Source organism: Corvus cornix, chromosome 1 (assembly GCF_000738735.6).
Source record: "Corvus cornix cornix isolate S_Up_H32 chromosome 1, ASM73873v5, whole genome shotgun sequence".
Lineage (NCBI taxonomy): Eukaryota > Metazoa > Chordata > Aves > Passeriformes > Corvidae > Corvus > Corvus cornix.
This window is the reverse complement of record NC_046332.1, coordinates 113,728,930-113,752,081: the sequence shown is the minus strand read 5'-3', so window position 1 is coordinate 113,752,081 and position 23,152 is coordinate 113,728,930. Positions and strand designations below refer to the sequence as shown.

The 23,152-nt window shown below is 45.2% G+C and overlaps 1 protein-coding gene across 1 annotated transcript in view; it reads left to right on the top strand.

The window, feature by feature from the left end:
• LOC104686365 (uromodulin-like 1) overlaps positions 1-23,152 on the top strand; it is a 44,896-nt gene that overhangs the window by 5,083 nt on the left and 16,661 nt on the right. Inside the window, exons 2-12 of the mRNA XM_039555763.1 lie at positions 1,521-1,682; positions 2,090-2,196; positions 3,266-3,458; positions 4,300-4,440; positions 5,214-5,333; positions 6,597-6,851; positions 8,285-8,397; positions 10,893-11,112; positions 14,915-15,052; positions 15,651-16,244; positions 19,127-19,239. Coding sequence (XP_039411697.1) covers positions 1,521-1,682; positions 2,090-2,196; positions 3,266-3,458; positions 4,300-4,440; positions 5,214-5,333; positions 6,597-6,851; positions 8,285-8,397; positions 10,893-11,112; positions 14,915-15,052; positions 15,651-16,244; positions 19,127-19,239 — 2,156 coding nt within the window. The remainder of the gene's footprint in view (positions 1-1,520; positions 1,683-2,089; positions 2,197-3,265; positions 3,459-4,299; positions 4,441-5,213; positions 5,334-6,596; positions 6,852-8,284; positions 8,398-10,892; positions 11,113-14,914; positions 15,053-15,650; positions 16,245-19,126; positions 19,240-23,152) is intronic.

Below are 23,152 nucleotides of genomic sequence, written 5' to 3'. Positions count from 1 at the left end.
CATTAAACCATTTACACTGCAGTTAAACACACCAAAAAAAGAGACCCAGGTGGGAAAAAAAGCTGCTTTGAACCTCAAACCTGCTTGAACTGCACCTGAGTCTCAGAGCTGGAGGAATTTACAAGCCTGGGTCCAGCTTGCCAAGATCCACCTGGTTTGAGCAGTAAGGAGCACTGGTGAACAGGGAATTTCCTAACACAGGGCAATCCCTTGGTGCTTGTGTTTGTGCAGGCTCCAGTGTGAGAGGCTGCTTAGCTCCCTGCCCAGGAGGCTGAGAAGGAGCAATCACAGGAGACTGGGAATGCGTGTGAGACTCAGCTAAGGGCAACCGAGGCTGTATCACCTTAATGGGGCTTTTAAAATCAGGAGGGATATTTCTAGGAGAAGGACCTGTTTGGGGGAACCACCTGTAGTGCCAGCCCCAGAGAGAGGAGGACCTGGAATGTGCATGTGGCAGCAAGTAATGTAGATTTAGTTTAAATCTTGATTAGTCAAGATAATTTCCCTCATTAAGAAGGTTACTTTGCTGAGGCCAAAAGCGCTAGATTCACTATCCCCTCTGCTTCTCAGAAACCTCACATTTACTCTCATTCAGAGCCTTGGGATAACAGAAATTGGAAAGCCACAGAACTGACTGTTCATGATAGATTTATAGTTTGCAGTGAACCTTCCACTTGCTATGGGCTTTATGACGTCAAACGTGGTTTTCCTGCACCACAACGGTTTCTATTGCAACAATCAGGTTCCTTTCTCTCCTGGCTGACTTTAATTGCCCAGTAAAGGATCAAAACCCTGTAGGTGCAAAATGAATGGAAAAGAGAATTCTTTCAGGTTGATTAGAAAGACCAGAGCTGAGCATTACTTGGAGCTGTGTTTGAGAGTGTGGGTAAAGAAATGAGTTTGTAGGGCTTGGAAATATTTTCTCTTTCCACAGAAGAGATTTTGTGCTGGCACTGACCCAGGACCACTGTCTGCCCTTGGCTTGGGAAGCAGCAACCTCCTGCCTTAGCTGCCCTCTCTGCAAGGCTCTCTGGCATGGGCTACCAACCTCCTGGAGTGGCCAGCTGGAACAGAATTACTGCAACTAAGGTTAAATTTGTGCCACAAAATGTTAAATGAAAGTTCCCAATTTCTATCTTAGACAGTACCTGTTTCCTTTATCATTATGTATTATTTGGATTAGTCACAGCTGACATCAGGCACATTTTCTGTTTCCCAGTGCTTCAGTGTCTCCACATTTAGAAATGTAACTGTCCACCCATCCATCCATAATTATTAATGGAAAGTTATAAATTCAAAATTTCTGTAACAGAAACGTCATGGACAAGAGAAAAATCTGAGAATATTTACACCCTTGGAATGAAATAATGATATTTTAGGCTGCTGTTTTCTCCCCATTAAAACCTCGGAACAGACGTGCTTCTAAAATGAGGAGGAGGTGTTTGCTATAAATTAAATATCACAATTTTGTGGAAACAACTTTCTGTATTTTTGTTCTCAGAAATGTTTTTGTTACTTAGCACTCAATAGATCCAGCGTATTCTCCTCAAGACCTGGTATTTGTCCAGTGAAGGATATGGAAACATCTGATTTTCCTTGCACGTTCGATACTGAATGTCCAGGGCTGAAAAAATGCTGCAGTTCTTCCAAAGGAGCAGGCTGTGTGGATCCCATGCCAGAGGGTATGTTACTGATAAATTCAACACTGCTTCTAATAGAAATATCCTTAATTTTCCCTTCTGAGGGTGGGAGTGGGCAGGAAAACTGTTACCATAGCTCTTCCTAAAACAAATACGGGAATCTGCCTTGGTTGAATTCCAGGATATTCAGCTTCAGCGCTTGCACCCGTGAGCACTGAGTGGTGTGTGGGTGCTGTGGGTCCAGCAAACCTTCACTGGCTCCCTCCCCTTGGCTGGCTCCTCTGCCTGTGGCATATGGCAAACGAGGCCCTAGCTGGTGGCTGTTCGTGGGCCCTTCACATTTGCCAAGTTAAATCTTGCTTTGTTTCCTCAGAGACTCCCTAAAGCTCTGTCGCCTTCTGCAGCACCAGCCCTCAGATGACTTGGCTGTTTTATTTCCTACACTGCAGGGAGGACGTTCTGGTACAACGTGACAGTGCTTGTGAAAATGGATTTTAATGAATTAATCCGGGTGGATTCCCACCTTCTGAATCATTCCCGCCTTTTGCACTCCGTGGTATGTACAAACACAAACGCTTCCCTCGTTGTGCCCATGATTCTGTTACTCAGGGGCCACTCTTTGCTCCCCCTTTGTTCTGCCACATTGATTTTTTTTGGCCCTATTTCTGATTATTTCTGTATTTCTGATTACTGAATGCCAGCTGCGTCCTTAAGCAGCTCAAGTATAATGAATTTATCAGCTTCTTTAGCAAATTTTTCAGGTCTCTTACCAGGGCAATTTAAAGACATGCTGAAATAAAGGGGTTTTTCCTGCTTAGGTGGTGCTTGCTCCAGTTCTGTCTCAGTTCAGTTTTGGGACTATGACAGACTGGGACCAGACTTCAAGACCTTCAAAGCATGATGTTTTCTGATATGGAATTCCCAGTTAAAGTTTTCCAGAGACAAACCTATCTGCCATGATGTGCTGGCACTGATGGGCAGGAGAATAGAAATGTTAACAAAAGCATGGGTGTAATTCTTCCTCCTATTTGATTTCCCCTTCTCATATCCTAAAAAAGCAAGAAAGCCTGGTCCTGTTGCTGTGTAGTAGGGAGTAGAGGACAAGGATCCACCAAGGCTTTTATATCTTGGAATAAAACAAGCTATGTGAAAGACAAGCACTCAAGAAATGGGGAATTGAGGTGGAGCTGTTCAATAAGCTTCTTCTCAGAGTGTCCTGCTGTCTGTTCCACTGACTCCTGATGCTCAGCCCAGCTGGTCCCTTCTCTCATTCCTGACTCTCAGCTGGGATGGTTTGGTCTCTCTGTCGTCTCTCTGTGGCTCTGAATCCCACCCCTCATCCTGAGTCTATTGCTTTTCCTCGTTTTCTTTCTATTCAGTCCTTCTGCCAAAGCATTTTGAGTTCAGCTCCACACCCCCCTTAGCTTGGCATGCCTGTAACATAAATCTGTTATGAAATGGGGTAATAAGAAGAATTCACCTTGCATAAATACAGGCCTAACTGTTACCACTTTGCCATGGTGTCTGAATTTCTTTCTACACTCAGATTATGATAATAACCATTCCATAATTCATGTGCTGGGAAAGGAACAAGGTGCTCCAGTGTTTGCTGCCCTGTTTTGCAGATTGCTGGTGCACTGCAGCACCTGAACACCTCTGTGCACCACATCCAGAGTAATTGTGGGGAAACCTACGCTGGGACAGTGGCCTCCCAGGTTCTCCTTGGAATGCACCATCCAGCTCCTCTGGCAGAGGTTTCCTCCTCCCTGAAGGCCATGGTGAAGCGCGTGTATGAAGTGATTGACGCTGAAGTGCAAGGTCCTTGATTGTAATTCTGTCATATTTTAGGGGTTTTCATCCCTCTTCGGTTGGGATCTCATTTACATGACCATTAATTTGCTTTCAAAGATAGCATAGAGGACCTTGCAAACTTTGCAAACATGGCCCTGACCTTTCTGTTAGCAGATGGAGAGTTGATGATTATTTTGGAGTGAGTAGTTTGGAAGGGAATGCTCCTGAACCCTCAATTAAATTTATTTTCTCCCAATAACATAGTTTTTCAGGTGAAAAAGCAAATAGGTGCATATTTGTAGCACAATCATTAGTTGTATTAAACAGGCTCTTAAAAAAATCTGTTTTCTTGGGAAGCAGATGGACTCTGTTGCCATGTTACTTCCAGTAGCTTGCATGAAACAAGTCATATTTATAGTTTGTTAATTACTATAGCATACTACTACATACTACATTTCAATAGATTAATTTTAAATTCTGTCAATTTACTTATTGCTCTGTATTTATCTGAACATTTTCACTTCTGCAGTGGTTCATAAGCACCATTTTCAACTCTTCTTATTCTGTATTTACTCAGTCCAGCTTTCAGTGAAATCACTGGGTAGTTCTCCTTCCTCCTGTGCTGACATCTCAGGTTTGGATGGCATCCTACAGGTGCAAGCAAGAGCTGCCCCTAACTGTCCTTCAATTCCAAAGAATTGGGGTAAAAACTGATAGGGTGATAACATCCAGAATGGCTTTAACAGCACTAGTGCAGATTTACACTGAATTTATCGTACCCAGAGCCTGATCTACACACATCAGTCAGACATGTGATCAATCTTGATGCTGCTCTCAATATATGTGCAAGGTGTGCTGTTCTTCCTAGATGTCAATGAATGCTCCTATGCTGAATTCAATGCTTGCCCTGAGAAAAGCAGCTGTGTAAACCTGGAGGGTCATTACAGCTGCCACCCTCAGCATGAACATGCCGGGGTCACCCCTCACCAGCTGAGCCCAAGAAAGGAAGGTAAGAAATGGAGGTCTCACCTTGGGAAATACTGAGGATGTTCCTGCAGGACTTTGTGCTCCTTCACAGGAGGCACCTGCTGGGATTTCTGGAACATGAGTGCCCCTTCTCCTCCTGTTGGGAGAAAATGCCACATAAACCTGTTACCTATTTCTGATTGAAGAGCAGGGTATTAATTTCACAGTTTGCTGTTTCATCTATTTCACCCTCAGCTGTCCTCACTCACCTGCCAAAACCTGTTAACTCCAGACCCTGACTGCTTCTCAGAGCAAGTCACTTGTTGTCAGTGCACCTCCCCAGCCTCCTGAGAAACAATTAATGGCATTATTTCTACTATTTTCTTTTTTCCTGTTTTGACTGCAGCCCAGACTCAGTGGTGGTATGGTCCCACCCCAAGCTGCTGCACTGCTGCTGAGCCCTCTGCTGCAAGCAGCTGGAGTTTGGCACTGGCTGAAATAATTCCTTGTGGTACCAGTTCAGCAAAATATACTTACAGCCCACAGACATCAATGGGCCTGCTAATAGGCTTTAAGCTAATGAGATTAATAACTGCTTGCAGATTCGATGCTTTAGTTAGAAAACAATTTTACAATCCCTTAATCTCAAAAATTAAGGTAATGTATTACTTCATGCTTTTGTGATGTGATAATACTTTTATTTTCTATTTATATTACTTCTATTGCTGCTCTTCATGTGGAAAACATGAATGGTATTATTTTGGATTTGCTTTCTTAGAAATACTCTAACTCTTTGATAATATAATTTTCCCCTAGGCATTGCAGCATTTAGTCCAAGTTCAGCAGTAAATGCTGTTAACACTGGCAGTAGCTCTCCTTCTGTAAGGAAATCAAATCTCTTGTCCATAACCAACCAATCTACAAATGCTGGGTGCTGTAAGTAACCTTGGATTTTAATGAATGTTTTCTTGATTTGTGATGGGAACAAACCTCAGTAGATTTGTGCTTCTACGGATGATCCAGCCCTTTCAGGCAAGAGTTACCACAATCCTTTTAACAACACCCTGTTCTTCTTGTGGGAGGAAATAGCTTTAAGTGGTTCTTTGAGAGTTCAGAGAGACAGACTGGATATTCTTGATCTTCATCCACAACTTCTGACCAAAGATGAAGCCAGAGGAATTAAACTGAGGCCCCTCTAGTGCAGGGGGGAGTGGCTTTTGAGGCATTTGGCAGCTACTTGGCTCAGAGTGCCGGAAATAACTGTGTTCTATTGAAGCAATTTATGAAAACAACCTTTTTTTCTTAGTCTAACCGTCAGCATGAAAGAATTGGAGCTGTGGCAGCAGCATGCCCTGGTCTCTGGCTTAGCACGGGGTGTGATGCTCATGTTGGCTGGCCCCAGCTCTCTCCAGCAGAAGTGTCTAGGCTGGGCTCTCTCTCTCTCTCACCAGACAGACTGGCTCTGCTGCAGGGCAACTCACCCTACCCGGTTTAGACACCTCCTCCTCCCAGGAGAGGAATCATCTCTGAAGGGCCCTGTCTTTTCCCATTGACATGACAATGATTGCACTGGACTGGAGTGGAATAACAGGTGAAGTTCTGCACGCCACTCTGCCCCCAGCCTCTGTTAGTTGGGGACTGTGTGGGTTTTCCAGGATAAATCCAGGCAACCTTTGCCTGAACAGGTGCATTTTGATGATTAAAGTGACAGGAGGCAAAGCAGGTGTCAACACATGTAGAGTACACAGAGTCACTCTTCCAAGCTTATTCCTGTTGCTTGCACCTGTAGCTCACTGGTTGGTTATTTGTGTGACTGGAGATTTGGAGGAGATTTGGTTGTCCAGAGGAATTGTGGCTGCCTCATCCCTGGAAGTGTTCAAGGCCAGGTTGGATGGGGCTCTGAGCAGCCTGTCTAGTGGAAGGTGGAACTGGATGGGCTTTCAGGTCCCTTCCAACCCAAGCCATTCTAGGACTCTGTGATTCAGTGGAAATGCATATACTAGAAGGAAATAAAAAGATTAAGCTCTAAATCAGTCATGAGGGGACGTGGTAATGTGAGAGGGGAAGATTCTGTCCTGACATAAAGAGGACCTTACCCTATTGACTGTCAAAGTGCTTGTGTGTAGTGGATTCAGAATAGCACAGTTTAAAGGAGAAATGTTGCTTTTTCTGTGCCAACTCTTCCTGGGACTGCAGCAGATCCCTCTGCAGTTACAAACCATCGAATCCTCAGCGTTACCAGCAACAGCTTTGAAATGTCCTGGCTTGTGAGTTCCACTCTGAACCACACTTTCCAAGTCCGGGTGCTCAAGGGCAATGAGACTGTGCAAACCCTGAAGACAGAGGAAATAAAAATGGATGTGTCTCACCTGGAAGCAGGTGTGATGTATTCAGTAGAGATCAGTTATGAAGCCTGTGGAAAAACCATCATCTCCTGTCAAAATGTTAAAACAGGTAAAGAAACACTTAAAAAAAGATTTAAAAATATATATACATTTTCTCTCCTCCCTTCTCCTCCCTCCATCCCCACTCGCAGTTCAGCAGTGATCCTGTGCTCCTCACTGAACAACATTTCCCACCTTCTTCAGCACTTTTTATCTCATCTACTCCAGCATTTATCCAACCCAGAATATCAGGCAGCAGAACTTTGGCCTTAGTTGATAAAGCAGTGCTGGAGCTGATTAGACTATTACAGATATCAGGCTAAGCTATAATTATTTTTTTGAAATTTATTTCTTTGGTGCCTGGCACTGCTTTCTGCTGCCACCTATCTCCCAACAGGCCTCATTTTTTCCTGGTTGATGGCTGTGGCCAGTGGGAAATGCAGGCAACCAGTTTGTCAAGGGCTCAGCTGAGCTAACAAGAGTGCCCAGAGGAAGGGCAGATTCTGCTGAATAGAGGATTAAAGGGAATTACAAGGGCTGAGTAAGAAAGCTGCAGACTACCTGCCCAGTTCGGTTCAATTAACTGGTGATGGTAGCTTCCTGAGGCCCTAGTGTGTTGATCAAACATAATTTTGCTTTTCCCCTAGTCTTAAATGATTTCCTAAGCCTCTGTGCAAATAAAGAAATAAATCTCTCCCCATTTTTTTCAAAAAGCAAGCAGTGAACTATTTATTCCTGACCACAGTGAGAATGCTGCTGTTCATGTTTATCCCTAAGAGCCTTCCCTTTGATCAGATGAGGGATGACTCCAGTTTGGGTCAGAAGGGAATTACTCCTTTTGTGGAGGGAAAGTAGGAGGTCTAGTGGTTATGAAAACAGAGGGCTGAACTTCAGAGTATGAAGTTGGAGCCCTTGAAAAAAAGAAAAGTTTTCCAAGGATCAGTCCAAGGAGTAACAGCCTCGGGGTGTTTATACAGAACAAAGCAGTTAGAGATTCCTTGGCTCTTGGTTTTGGCTCCTGTGCTCTGTACATTATCTGTCAGGGCTCACCACACAGACAAGGGGCATGCACTGCTTTTTGTTGTATTTTCAGTTTAAGAATGTATTTACTATCCCCACTACCAAGATCAGGAAAATAAATAAAAATTGTGACTGGTGGGCCAGAGATGAGCCCACAGGCAATTCAACCCTGAGTGTAACTTCAAGGCAGGAGCTGCATAGGGCCAGGCCCAGGTATGTGTAAACCCACACATAAAGGTATGTGTACACCCAGTTCTCATGCAGTTGCAACTAGGCACCTAAATATCTCTTTAGGCTTGACAAAATGCATGTTCTCAATGTATCAGAAGCTTGTAGGACCCTATTGGCTTTATTTTTTTGATTTAATACCAATCTCTCAATCTTGTCCTCCCTTCTTCCATCGTCAGACATTTGTTCTGGCTACATCAGTTTTAACTGAATCCTTTCCTACTTTGTCAGTGTGTTTTAATGTTGTGTCTACAGAGGCCAAGATATTTGCTGTTACTGTGAGGATTCTCAACTACAACTTCACTGATGATTTCCATAATTCCAGCAGCTCAGCATATGAGGACTTTTCAAGACTGTTGCTTACAGAGGTAAAATGAAAATATCTCTGGGTGATGCAGATTTTTTTTCAGTTTACAATTGATTTAATCAAACAGAGGACTTCATGCCTGGATGAAATATTCCCTCAAAATCATCATACTGTTTCCTGTGACCTTTCTTTATAATTAAAACAAAATTCAACTGACTAGACAGATCAAGCCCTTGGCCTTGTTAGCAATGAAGCCAGTGAGAATTTTCCCCTACAGAAGAGTGAAGGAATTATAAATGCAGGCATGCAACAGAGGCTCCTTTCCTTGGATCTTTAATCTGGCAATAAACTACCAGTAAATTAACTTGAGGCTTTTTAATGGATTATTGAAATGGCATTCCTGGCACTCATTTCAGCACAGTCTTCTCAATAAATGTCTTACTTCTCTCAAAGCTCTTTCTTCTTTTAGGAAAAGTGTCTGGACCAGGCTTTCTTCTCCAGCCCCATTCCTTGCCTGCACACATGTTGCCACTGTCCACAGTCAGGTGTAATCAGCCAGAAACAAAACTTGAGTCATGAAGTCTAATACCAGCTCTCAGCTTCCCAAAAAAAAAAAAAAAAAGCTGGAGCAATCTCCTACAGTTTTGTTGCACAGAACAGGGCCCATACAGTGGAATTGGGGGGATCTCCATCCAAAACAAGGCTTCCCCAAAGCAAAGGGTGACTCATAATCATGTGTGAATTTAAATGCAACAGAAAACCCCAAAACAATAATGGAGCTTTACATTCAAGGGCAGCAGAGAAGAGGCATTTGCCCTAAAGAAATTGCAAGTTGAACCTCCCGACGTGGTTTTATTTCCCATAGTTGCGAAGTGTTCACTTTTGTTGTGTAGGAGGATTTTGGTGAGTGAGTCTTCTCTGAGATTAATGCAGACCTGATGGGCTTCATCGGGTTGGGAAGAAAAAGGAGCATCACCCATCTGTGTTGCTGCTGCCTCCTTGGGTGTTGGGGAGCACAACATCCCCTTCTCACTTCTTCTCTCCTCATTTTCTTGCCTTCCTACCCTGATATGAGCCTGGACCAGTTAAACAGCTTGTTTGTAGGAATCTTTTTGAGCAAGCTCTGGCTGAATAGGAACAAAGCTGTGCTGATTTATGGCTCTGTGATTCGTGCTCCAAGGCATGCTCTGAGGTGTATGCAGGAACAAAAGGCTCAAGCAAGGAGCTGCCTTCTAGACATGTAAGGTAAAACTGCCAGCTCCTGCACAGCTCAAATATTGACAGCAGTGTGCCAGCTTTAACTTTCAGAGTAATGCCATTTGTTCAGCTGAAGTGTCTGCTCACTGGTTTGGTAATTAACCATGATGTAAGTGTGATACTGCCTTGAAGCTGGGCTGTCTCAAACACTTTTTTTTTTAAGTTACCCACCTCCATTTTTCTGGTCTCTCATCCTGAGATTTCTTTGGTTTTGGACTCAGCTGCAGGCTGAACTTGAACTGGGGAGCTTCAAATGCTCCCTGGGAACTAAAGCCATGCCCACACTTGTAAATAAAATGTGTATGTGACATATAGAGGCTCTGCTGCATGCACTTACCAGAACAGTTCAGCTCTGTTGCACGCAAACAGGTCCAGGGGGAATTCTGCTCCCTTGAGCCAAAATGTGGAACTTGGTTTGTGGGACCAGTGCTCAGATGGATACAGTTTTCAAAGGTGTCATAGAATCATATAGTCACAGAATGGTTTGGGTTGGGAGAGACCTTGAGGATCATCTAGTTCCAAACCTGTGCTATGGGCAGGGACACCTTCCACCAGACCAGGTTGTTCAGAACCCTGTTAAACCTGGCCTTGAACACTTCCAGGGATCCACAGCTTCTCTGGGCAACCTGTGCCAGGGCCTCACCACCCTCGCAGTAAAGAAGTTTTTCCTGATATCTAATCTAACCCTACTCTCTGTCAGTTTGAAGTCATTCCCCTTTGTCCTGTCACTCCAGGCCCTTGTAAATAGTCTTGCCTCATTTTTCCAGTAAGTTCTCCTCAGGTACTGGAAGGTCACAATTAAGTCTCCCCAGAGCCTTCTGTTTTCCAGGCTGAACAATCCCAATTCTCTCAGCCTTTCCTGACAACAGAGCTGTTCTGATCTTGGTGCCTCCTCTGGCCTCCCTCCAGCAGCTCCACATCCTTCCTGTGCTGGGCCCCAGGGCTGGGGCAGCTCTGCAGGTGGAGTCTCACCTGAGTGGGGCACAGGGGCACAATCCCCCCTTTCCTGCTGCCCAGGCTGATTTTGGTGAAGCCCAGCACAGGGGGTTTTCTGGGTCCCAGCACATACAGCCAGGGCATGTCCAGCCTCTCATCCACCAGCACCCCCAAGTCCTTCTCAGCAGGGTTGCACCAAGGAGACTCATATTACTTTGTGCCACAGTAATCTCTGAAAAATAAGACTTCTCAAACACTTTGAAACTTTTCTTTTTACAGCATCTTCTATGTTCTGTTTATATAAATATTTAAAGAGGTACCTGTTGGCTTCCTCATTCTCAATGCTTCTCTCCCTTTGTTCAGCTTGAGAATTCATTTCCACCCAATATTTCTGCCTTGTACAAATCTGGGAAGCTGAAAATGAAGATTGAATCCCTGGCAGCAGGAAGCATCATTGTGAGGCTCAGGATCACCGTGCAGGATCCTGAGTTTCCAGTGGATGCCTCCACGTTTGCCCCAGTGCTTTCCTACCTGCACAATGGCTCTGTGCTTGTGGTGGATGAGCAAAACACTGCAGTAGAAGGTAATCTTTATTATTATTTTTTCAAAGAAGAAAGCAAGGCTTGTGTTTTGATCACGTGCAGTATCACCAGTATTCTTCACAAAATAGAGAAACAAAGGATGTGGTTAGTTGAAGAGAAAACCATGGTGCGAGAATTCTTCCAGGGGTTCTATCCATAAGCCCAGAAGGGCCAGCCAAAGGGACATTGGCTGTCCCCAGGTACCTGCAGGCACTGCTTCCCCTCACTGTGTTTAACCCAAGTGGAGCCCTGGGCTTCCCTATTCATTTTCCTCCCTCTCCTCTCTGTCCCTGGCTGGAAGTTTGCCATATCTTCTGGTGCTGAATGGCAGACAGGATTACTGTGGAATATTTGTAGCCTTTAGATACACACACCCTCTAGACAGTGTTGTGCTCCAAGACTGGGGGACTGTATCTGGGCCAGGGTTTAAGAAAAGAAATCTAACATCTTCACTCTAGAAACCCAGCCAGAGACATTCCCAAATGTCCTTACTGTGAATAGGACTGAAGAAACATGCATGGAATTTACATTAAACCAGGCCTTTGTTTGATCTTCAGTAATCAACACTTTTATCTTCAAAGGACTGAGTTCTGTCCTCAGGTTTCCCAGCTGGCAGAGACAGCAGAGTTCAGAAAGTTGCCTAAGCCAACAGAATGGGTTATTCTTCTCTCTCTGTGTATTAAGCCTTTAAAAGCTTAGTTACTGTGAGCAGGAAAAACTCCCTTTGGAGTTGCAGAGCATACGGAGGTTAAGGAGAACAGGACAGGAAAAAACCAGGAGACAAATTGCACTCGAAGCCTACAAATATCACAGTGGCAACAGAGACTGAACTGCAAGATGCTGATGTGTGCCAAAATACTTTATAAATGCTATTGATCCTGGGACCAAAAGGCTGAGGAGGAAGAAGGCAATAGCTCTGGACTGTCACTTTAGCTGCAGAAAACCAAGTGGCTTCCACAGTTATCCAGGAGCACAGCCAACACCTCCACTCCTCCTTAGGGGCTGAGAAAAGGTGTTGCAGTCCTAGGTTTGGTTTAGCAAGCTGCAGCTTTCCCAGAGAGCACAGCTGGGCTGCTTAGGGCAGGGCAGACATTCTGCCCTCCTGTAGTCCTTTTGGATTCCCTGAGCTCCTGCTCTGGCTAGCTGGGCTCTGCAACACAGTGATGGCAGAGGAGGCGAGAAGGGTCTCTCTATCGGGAACCTTTATTGTTTCCTGTTGTTGGCTGGTTCCCAGAACCAGAGTGCCCAAGAGAGGCCTCGTGGTCGGGCAGCAGAGGGGTTTTCTCAGGGGCCCAGGGGCAGTACATGGGCAGAGCTGGGGTACAGGAACCAACAGGGAGAACCCGAGGGAGTGGCCGGGGCTAGGGACAAGGGGAAGGGGAGGAACAATGTGGAATAAGAAAAGCAGTGGGTAAATAGACCACCACAAAAAGGGGTTTATTTCTTAGGTCTAACCAAAGAAGAGTTTCTTCAACGTGAGTTTCCTAAGTGGAAAATAAGGAGTGAAATACACGAAGGAAGGACTTGTATAATGGGGTGTTTTGCTTCCTGACCCCGGAGAGGCTCAGGACATGACCTTTGGCAATAAACCCACCCAGATCCTGTCCCCTGGATCCTCCCTGCAGCCTGGCCACCACTAGGCTTTGTGCTTGGTTTAGTGACAGTCCATTTATCTGTCAAAAGCAGGGATGAGAAGTCAGAAGGGACAGCACAACAGAAGGGAGTGGACCAGATCTCTTCGAAGATTCATAAATTATTAAGTTGACTGCCATGATGAAGAGAAACAATAAAATCTGTTGCGTGGGGCATGGTAAGAGAAGAGAAAGGGATGTGTGCTGAGTCAGGCCCAAGATCCTTCTAGCACAATGTCACATCCTCAGTACCAGCCAGGAGCCAATTCCTGGAGAGGCATCGCCTACCACTAATAATCCCTTAGCCAACAACTGTTTTCAGCTCCAGTACTCCCTGAATCCAGAGGGATTTCTTTGGGTTTCTCCTCCATGAATGTCCCCCGTGAAATCAGACAAATCTTTAGCATCTGCAACATCATTTGGGAGGGAATTCACAGATTTTTACCCTTTGCACATACCCCTTACAGGTATAATATGTAATCAGAATGTACGCAAAGGTGGCTTTTAAAAAAATTTTTGGACTAAGACTGTTGGTTGAGGTGTGTGTGTAGAGAAGTGCCAAAGGTGAAAGGCCAGAGAGGTGCCAAGAGCGCAGAAAGAGAATCCAAAACACATCTTGGCTGAGATGTGATGGTTTAGAGGGGAAAAAAGTGCAGTGTGTGTGTGTGTGTGGACATGCACAAGTGATGCACCAGTCAGCACCAATGTTTTGACTCGATGCATGATTGAACGTGGCCATCAGAGGTGAAGGAATTTGCTTAAAAAGCCGTGCTAAGTGAGGAGAAAGGAAACCCTCAGAGACAATGGAGGCAGTGAATGTAAATGATTTGGCAATTAGCATCTCTCAGATGGTGTTGGAAGCCAGCAAGAGTCACAATTACTTCATAGCGCAGTAAGGAATTCATGAGATTTCATCTCTGGTGTTCAGTCGATCCCGCACCCTTCTGCATTCCCTCTAAGTGGCTTAGGCTGGAATGTAGTATGGCAGCTGCTGGCCACAGGCACATGAAATTGTCTAATGGAAACTATCATGGACACAGCAATTACCCAATGACAAAAAGAGTAAAAAGAATTGAAATACTAGCTGGAAGGCAGGAAAAGCAAGCAGCAAGATGAGTGCATGTATGTGCATACACAGGGAATGGGGCACTCCTTTGTTTCAGAGAAATAACCATCCTCATTAATCTGCAGGTTTGCAGGACGAGGACTTAATGTTAATTTGTTATTCAGAACAATTTTCTAGGCTCTGATCAGAATGATTTGTCCCAAGACACGGTTTTTAGCCTCATTTGCTGCTCTCCCTCTCTCAGGGCTCTGAGGCAGCGAAGGTGAGTGCACGAGGGAGTCACACAGGGAGGGCTCACCTGGGATTCACTGGCATTGTTCCTGTTCAAAGGACTAACTCAGCCTTTGCAACTTTTCTGGAACAGGGTGTGAATGGCAACACAAGACTCCAGATATAAATTCCTCAAAGGAGAAGAGACTCAGCAATAAAATAGGTCTACAACTGTGTGAAAAAGCATCTCTAACTGATTCTGAGCAGCTGAAATCAAACATAAGGAACACCCTTAGAGCATCTTCATGCATTGATGAATCAGGATGTCTTTTCTGATACTACCAGAAAGAGGGTCACAGTTTTACAGTACAACTTTTGAGAAGAAAAATTGTATAAAAAGAGATTTTGCCCTTAGCACTTCCTCTGTTAAGAACAGAAGAGTGCTTCCCGTGGGAGTTACTAGCATTTACTTTTTATTTGAAGCAGAAGATTATTTGGATTAAGTCTCTATTTAACGTTGTATCTGCTGGTAGCTAGTGGTAACAGATCTATTAATTACCTGATACATCTGGAGGTGCTGTACACAGAGCTTGGTATAGTGAGTGCTTTTGATAAAATTGTAGTACAAACCTCGAGCATTTTTTCACTTTAAATGTGTTTACTTCTAAAAACAATTATTTAAAAAGTCTTTACTCAGAGAAAATACTTTTCAGAGTACAAGAACAAGAGAATAACAAAACATAGTGTTCTGCATCACTCAGAACTTGGCTGACAGGTAAATGATGAAAAAGGAAGACCACATAAATACATTTAAAAAGGACTACTTAATGATTATTTCTAGCTTAATGCAGCCAGCAGGGAGGCTCTCTGACCCACGTTCTTGTTTTGGCCCCACAGACTGGGATGAATGTGCTTCCCAAGCTGAGAATGACTGCTCTGTGTTTGCAGAGTGTATCAATTTGATGGGCTCCTACCTGTGCAGATGCAAGACAACCATGGATACCAATCCATCCCAACCTGGAAGAAACTGTGAGGGTGAGAAAAAGGCTGGCATGTGGTTTTTCTTTGCCATGAAACATCGGAATAAGTTGTGGGTTTTCACATCTGCTTTTATTGCATCTGTTCATATTCTTGCACCTTTGCAGTCTGTGCCTGAGGGGTTATATATGACTGATCTGTAACTTTACTTATTTATTTATTTATTTATTTTATATATATATATTATATTTTCAGATGAAATCTCCCTGAGATCCTCCTTGATAAGCCTGATAACTTCAAGGAGTACTTTTCCCTCTTTGCTATGTCTGTGGCTAATTTCCTCCTGTTGAGTTGATCCACGGCCTTGCCAACCAGACCCAGGAGACCCAGGAATCAACTCTGCTTCTTTGTGTCAGCACAAGCCCATAAAAATCAGATTCAACCCCATAAAAATCACAAATTCTGCAATGCGTTCATGAACATCCAGCACCTGTTTTTGTAATGCTGCCACGGGTGCTTGAGTGGCCTTGGGGCCATTTTCAGGCCAGGCCCTGGTGCCTCCTCACCCAGTTTGAGGCCCCGTTTCAAGGAGTGTTTACTGTGTTGCAGGTGAGATTGTGGATCCTCTCACTGAAACCATGGCTCCTGAAATAAGAAACAGCACAGACTTTACTCTTGAAGAAGGAAGCCCTGCAGGCCCTGCTCCCACTGCCACCACCGGGACAGTGGCTGCTGCAGACCCGGAGTCAAGCACCGTCACACTCCTCCCTGCTGCGCTGCCCCTGGGTGACAAACAAGCATCCCACAGTCCCACCAGTGCCCCTCCAACCCCTTGGGAAAAAAGGTCTGGCCCCACAGATGGGTTTCAGCAGGGACAGCAGCCCCACGGCCACGGGGGTCACACCCAGCGGGGCACTGGCCATGGGCACAGAAGCCACAAGTCCATCACAGCAAAGCTCCGTGGCCAAGGCTGCTCTCCCAAATGTGCCCATGGGCACGGCCAGGCAAGAGCAACTCAGTTCAGTTTGGCTGTCTCCAAATCAAACAGCCTCTGCTGCCACCAGGACTCACACAGGAGGTGGCCCTGACACAGCTCTGCCGGGCACAGGGAACATTCCCACCCTCAACGCCACTCTCAGAGCAGATGGAGAGGTGGGGAGAGAGAAGAGCTCTTGGTCTGAGGAGCACACTGGAGCCCTGGGGTCACCTGCTTTGCCTGGCACCTCTGCAGCCCCCAGCCCGGACCACAGTGAGTACACATCCCACGGGATCTGCACATGTGGGAATTCAGCTGGGGGAGAAGCGAAGCCTCGCCCAGAGTTGGGAAAAAGGCATCTAAAACTATTTTTTCAATGTCAAAATAATTTTCTTGTTGTCTGCAATTTTTTCTATATCAATGATATTTTCTGCAGGAATTGGCACTCTCTCTTTTCTAAATCAGCTTGTGAAAACGATTCCTCTTCCTGGCAATTTAGCAGTTGCTTTTATTGATGTTACATTTCTTCAGCTCAAAGAGGAGGAAGCACATCAAAGAGTGCACTGCGAGTGGCTCATGGCAACATTTGCTGCTCATCCTTTTGCCACACATCCTGGTTTTTCCTGCAGCCTCTGGCACCAGGGCACTGCAGCAGCAGCTGTCTATGGAGTTAACTTAGGCAGCTGGGGAGGAAAAGGACCTGCCTTCCCATTCCTCTCAGCAGAGGATGATTAATCAGAGTCCTTCACAAATCCCCTGTGAGGCAGGAGCTGCCTGGAAACCTGTGAGACACAGTTTCAGGAGCTGTAATTGAGAGCAACCAGGCTGGCAAAGGTTTCATCTGTTTGGGTTTGGGCAGATGTGTTGCAGCTAATGAGGGGATTTTTCTGTTGATTGGAGCTGAATCATATTTCAAAGAATCAGATTTGGTCTTAAAATTATGGTTTTGTTTGGGATAGGACAGCTGCTGTCTCTGCCCATCACTAAATGTATTTTTTTTCTGTAGTGTGTCACTATTCAGTTTGGCTCTATCAGTTCTGATTCTGCTTGTCTTTGTTGTGTCTCTCATGCCCTCCACATCTCTCTGATCCCAAGTCACACTTCACTCTGCTCTTTTCTCTCCCCTCCCCTGTGATCTCGTGTTCCTGGTGGTCTCCACTCATCCAGCCCCACTTCTGGTTCTCCTTCATTCCTTTCTCCCTGGAAAATGCCTTTTTCAGCCCTGTAAGGCCAGTTCTGCTGCTTCTCCAGCCTCTCTCCTCCCCCAGCCCTGCTCCCCTCCTGCCACCCTGCCCTGCCTTGGGCAGCTGTGCCAATGCCCTGTTCAGCTCCTGTCTTGTCTCCTCCTAAAAAAATGTGTTTGGTTTTTTTTAAATGAAAACAAAGTGAGTTTGGGGTTTGTTTGTTTGTTTGTTTGTTTGTTCTAAGTATAAAATTTGCTAATCGTAACTGACAAAAAACCCCCATAAAGGTTGTTTTCTCCCAGCTGGAAAACAAACGGAAGGATTCTACACAAAAAAAAGTTCCGTTTATAAAAACTTGTTTTATATTCCTTATGAGTCAAATATTTATCCAAGAGCTTTTGCTGGGAAAGAAGCTTGTGAAGGGATTATGCCTAAGGAATAAGAGCAAGAGCCACCAGAGTGGCATCTCACTAGCCCAGGGCAGCAAATTCAGAGGGCAAATGCCCACATTTGGTGAAGTTTCATATGCAGCTCCTCCTTGTGGCATCATCTCTGACCTGGAGGCTCAACCTCAGGCAATTTTTCGTAGTCTGGTCTTTTAAATACCAGGGGTTTTATTATTATTTGAGAATTGTTCAGAACATTTTCCCCTCTCACCTGAGATGTGTTTTATCCCCTAAATACCTGTGTTCATGTGACAGGACAAGCGATGGCAAAAAACCCTGCCCAAATCCTTTGATCTGACTGGTGGTGGTGAGGGCTCCTTTGGGATCAGAATTATGCTGGGATAAAGGAACCCTCCTTCAGTGGCTTGCTTCAAGCAGGCATTTCTCCCCTCCTCTGCAAAGCTTTACCTGATTATTATTTCTTTTTCTCCAGTATCTGTCCCAGTTCAAATGATTATTTTTCCAGTGTGAGTAGAACTCTGATGTGAAGTCATCCACAGAGCTTATGCAGAGCTGTATAATTCCTGCTGCTTCAAGGAAAGCAGCTAAAATGGGAGATGAAAACTGAATATAGGAGTCTGACAGTGTCAGAGCTGGAACCTGGTGCCTGGTATCCTGTGGAGATGCACTCAGGTGTGTGCAGGGAGGAAAGCAGGTTGCTACATCAGAAAGTAAAGACTGGTAACTTGATTCACGATTTTAAACTGAATCCTTAGCCAGATGGCAGAGTTCTTGAAGTTTTGGGTGAAGACTATCCTATATTTATATAAACCATTGAAACATCAGGTCTTGCTGTGCCAGGAGTGATGATTTGTTAGGAGCTGGGGGCAGAGTGAAGGCAATTTGCTGGCAATGGTCACAGTGTTGGGTGATAGCAGTCATCACTAAATGGATGCCAGGGGTACAAGCCATGCCTTGAGAAGCCCTTTCTCTCATCTCTGATCACCTCCAGTGTCCACAGTAACAATGCCAAACCCAGAGATATTGGGAAACACAGAGAAATCAGGAAAGAAACTAAAATGTTTGAGTCTGCCTTAATGCCATTCAGCAGCTGTGAATTAATGGGGATGTGTACACCCAGTTGGGATTCATCTTGTCCCACCACAGCTGTCCAAGGTGTGGATGTCTAAGCTCAGGCAGCCACCCAGCCTTCCTCTGAGGCTGCAAGGAGGACTTGGTGCTGCAGTGGTTTCCCTCTGGAGGGACTGGTGGGACAACCAGCTGAGCCTGGGAGAGCAATTCCAGTGCCCAAATAGAGCAGCATCCAAGGCAGAGCTGGCAGATATAAGACCTACAGGAGGTCAGTGCCTTTCTTGAGAATCATCTGGGGCTCTGACAGGGCAGACTAAGATGCTGGATGTCTTCTTTTTAGACTTTTGGGGTTTTGGCTACATTTCAGAGGGCTGGCCTTCTGCTGCTATGAGTTGATGCGTGTGGCCAGGAATGCTGGACACTGTCACACACCTGTCCATGCACTACAGTCCATAAAACACGTATTTAAATTGTCTTTTTTCTTACTTTGCAGCCTTCCAGAAGCTTAGTGGCACAGTTTGGATAACAAACATGGAATACTTTCCAGGCTTTAGCAATACAAGCAGTGAGGAATATCAGACCTTTGCACAGCTCTTTGTTGATGAAGTAAGTGGGGAAGGAGGACGTGACCTGTTACCTGTCTCAGTAAAACCCCGTGTATGGTCTTTTCCCCCAAAGCCTGGATAACTCGTGTGTCACTTGACACACCTGTAGGGTCTGGCTTCCCCTGACTGCCTGAGATGAGTGTGAATCTTTAGAGGGAGATCAGGATTTTGGGATTCTCTGGCGCCTCCATGTCCTCTGCTTCTCATGCCTGGTTATACTGAATTATTGATCTCCTCCAGGGGTGTGGTGGAAAGTTAATGGAACTCACAGAGTGCTCTGATACCCTTGCCCTGAACAGCACTATACTAATTAGCTGAATGATTGTTGTTATCTTTTGCAGCAGTACCTCCAGGCTGGGAGTTCTTGTAATCATCCTGGATTTTGTAGCCCCATATCTGGAAAGGGAGTGGTTTCTTGAAAAGTCACCTCTGCCCTCACTTCTAACTAGAGCGCAGGATATCAAAGCACAACATAATATCTGCTGTGCCTTTAACCCTCTCAGGATTCTCGGGCATTGCCTTTGACAGAATCTAATATTGTAGTGAATTTATCAGAAGTTTGCTCCTTCTGGTGCTCCCTCAAACACACCCATGCCTGGAAAACTTCTGGTTATGCTGGGCTGCTTTATTGCCTTCCTTATCTCCCCTTCACTGTCTGTGTTTTCAGAGGCCTTGATAAGTGTGGTGATAAATCCATCACTGGCAATTTTATGGATTTTCAAATCCTGCAGAAGCCTCCCCAGACTTACTGGGGACAGAGCCACGATGTGCCACTGGAATACAGCTGGCACAGGGGCACAGGGCACAGGCCAGCCCAGCCTGGGGTCACAGACAGCTGCAGGGAGGGAAGAGGGTGATCCATTTATCCTTCTTGGACATCAGTTTCCCACTGGTCCTGACTGGTTTGCACCTTTCTGGGTGTGTTAGGAGAGCACAGCTTTCCTGGAGCTGTTTTGGCCCCAAGCTGTCACATCAGAAAAACTGTGACAAAACGAGAGTGACGTGATTAGCAAAGTGAAAAGGGAGCAATTCTCCATTGACCTCGCTCTCATTCAGCACCAGGCTCTGCCCGAGGCTGTTTCAGAACAGCACAGTATTGAAATGGACTGAAATTAATATATTTTCTTCGTTCAGTCAGGTATCTTAGTCCAGAAAATCAGGAGTACTAATGTAGTTAGGAAAAATTGTAAAATGGTTGCGTAAAGGAACAAAACGAAGTTTTTTGTCAGTTTTACCTGGGTCTCAAGTTTTCATGCAGAAAGTGATTGCTTGTGATTATAAGGAACTAACTCCTTTTCCCAGCACTCTGGTTTTGTGGATCAGCTGGAGAGATGTGTTAGTGTTGATTCCTTCCACCTCTGAGCCACTGTATATGGGCTATAATTGCATAGCTGCTGTAAATAATATTACAAATATTGCATTTCTAGATGCCAAAGAAAATTCAGGAGACCAGAAAAATCTGTATATTTTCTTTTCAGGTTATGAGGACCAGAAATGGGTCTTTTAACGTAAATGAGGAAAGTTTTATGAGCTTTAAAAGCACTCTCAGGTTCCAGTTAAATACAGTTTGGCAGAGATTTTTTTTAAACTTTGGACTCACCATCTACAATTCAGAGGATTTATAAATCCTAATGTGTATAATGTTCTTTAGCCCCAGCACTTAAGTGCCATGTGGTTAAATTGGCAGCACAGCAAATGGAAACATCATCCTTTAAATAATGAGTAGATGAGAAGGCGGTAAAAACTTGATGTTACAACTTGCACTGTCATTGTCCAGGTCAGTTCCACCACCTTCCTTGTAATGCAACTTAAAAAACAACATGGCCAAAGGTAAAAGAGTATTTAAGTCCTGGGATTCATTCAGCTTGTGTTTTACAACACCCCAAAAAGAGTACCATGGCTTGTCCTCAAGAAAATCAGTCGGGAAAGCAAAAGGTTTGAGTTGAAAACACATTCACTGAGGTGCAATAAATTCCCAAGTGGAAAGCTTGTTTTGAATTTGGGTGTCTTAAACTTAGCTGAGTGACAAGAGGTGTGAAACTAATAAATGATAATGCCTTATGAAAGTGACCACCTCATTTGGAAGGCACAAAGCCTATGTTTGTGTAGCTGAATGCACCTAAAATGATTGCAGTTAAAGCCATCTGAATATGGGATGAGTGTTGGTACAGGGATTAAGGAAGTTTCACTATTCCAGTGTAATTTCACCCTTTTTTTTTAGTTTGAGTTTGCCCACATCCACATCCTGGAAGCTGCTGGTGATGGTGGCTGGGCAGATGTCTGCTCTGGTTCCTTCTTCCTGAAGGTGCAGCCAAACCACAGGCAGTGGGGAGGGATTTTTAATCTCTGAGTGAAAAAACAGGCTTCATGCAGTTTTCTGTTCAAATTAATTTACCTTTTACTGACTTATTCCCAGTTACCAGACTATCAGTGCATTCCCTGCTTAGGTTTCCTTTGTGTGCTACAGAAATTGCAGGTACAATGACAGACCTGAAGATAATTTCTCTTGTAAGAAAACCCCATACTCAAGGGTATTATATATTGAATATTTCTGTCCAAAAGTTCAGTTTCCCCCCTTTTTTTTCTAGCCCTGCTTCATCAAGCATTATTTTGACAACCCAGGGTGTGGTACCTGTTGGGAAATCCTGGAGTCTCTTGGCTAAAGGGTTTTGTAGTGTCACCTAGTGGCTAAATACAAATACTGTGAATGTGCCCCGACGCTTTTCAAGCTCCGAGTCCTGCTTTGGGAGGAAAAATAGGAATAAGGACAGAAACAAACCAAACAAACAAACACTGTAGCCAGCTGGGGGCCGGGCTCTGCTCCCAGGGAACAGGGACAGGAGGAGAGGGAACGGCCTCAGGCTGTGCCAGGGGAGGCTCAGGGTGGACAGCAGCAGGAATTTCTCCATGGAAAGGGAGCTCAGGCCTTGGAAAGAGCTGCCCAGGGAGGTTTGGAGTGCCCATCCCTGGAGGTGTCCCAGGAAGGCCTGGACATGGCACTCAGTGCTCTGGGCTGGGGACAAGGTGGGCATTGGCCAAAGGTTTGACTCGATGATCTCAGAGGTCTTTTCCAGCCTAAGTGATTCTGTGATTCTGTGAAAAAAAAGAACTGATGAAATGAAATTTCAGGATAGACAGTGAAAGAGGATGAAATCAGGGTGGGCTAAGAGGATGTCACAGCTGTCTGTGTTTAATGTTGAGAATTTCAGACAAAAACTATGAAAGCTGAAAACTTAGGTCTGACCTCCAAATTCCAGTACCTGCTTGTGAAACAGCAGAAAGAAAGAGTCAAAGGAGCCCAAGAGGCCCTGTCTTAGTGAAATGGGAGATTTTGGGTCTGACAAGGCCAGCCTACATTCTGCCCAGGTTTTTAGACAGGAGTCAGCTGTCTCCATCCTCCCAGCTCTGCCTGCGTGCTCCGTGGGGCACTCCAAGCTTTGCTGTGTGGGACTTGCAGGCACATGGGAGCCCTTTCCAGGGGCACACGTGGGGTTTGCTCTGTGCCATGTTACCTTGGCACCCAGCACGAGAAACACATCAGCTCTGGTGACTCAGGAAAGGGCTCAGGAAAGGGCTGCAGGACACCTGCAAATCCTGGCACCACCTCAGGGCTGGGTATCAGACAGCAGGGAAGTCAGGGCTGGGTAGAGCACAGCAGGCAGGGCACCAGGGGTGCAGAAGCTGTGAGAATCCAGCATTAAATGCACCAGGCTCTGTGTGTGGGTGCAAGGCAAACAAGGATGCTTCTCCTGATGCCTCCTAGTGCTTGCCTCTTCCCTGGGCTCTTCCTGGTGGGAATCACTGCTGGCATCCCCGAGCATTACCACTGAAATAAACTTGGCCTTAAACTCATGGCTGAAATCCAGCCCTGCTGCTCCAGAGATTTCCTGCAGGAATCATGCAGAGGAAGATGT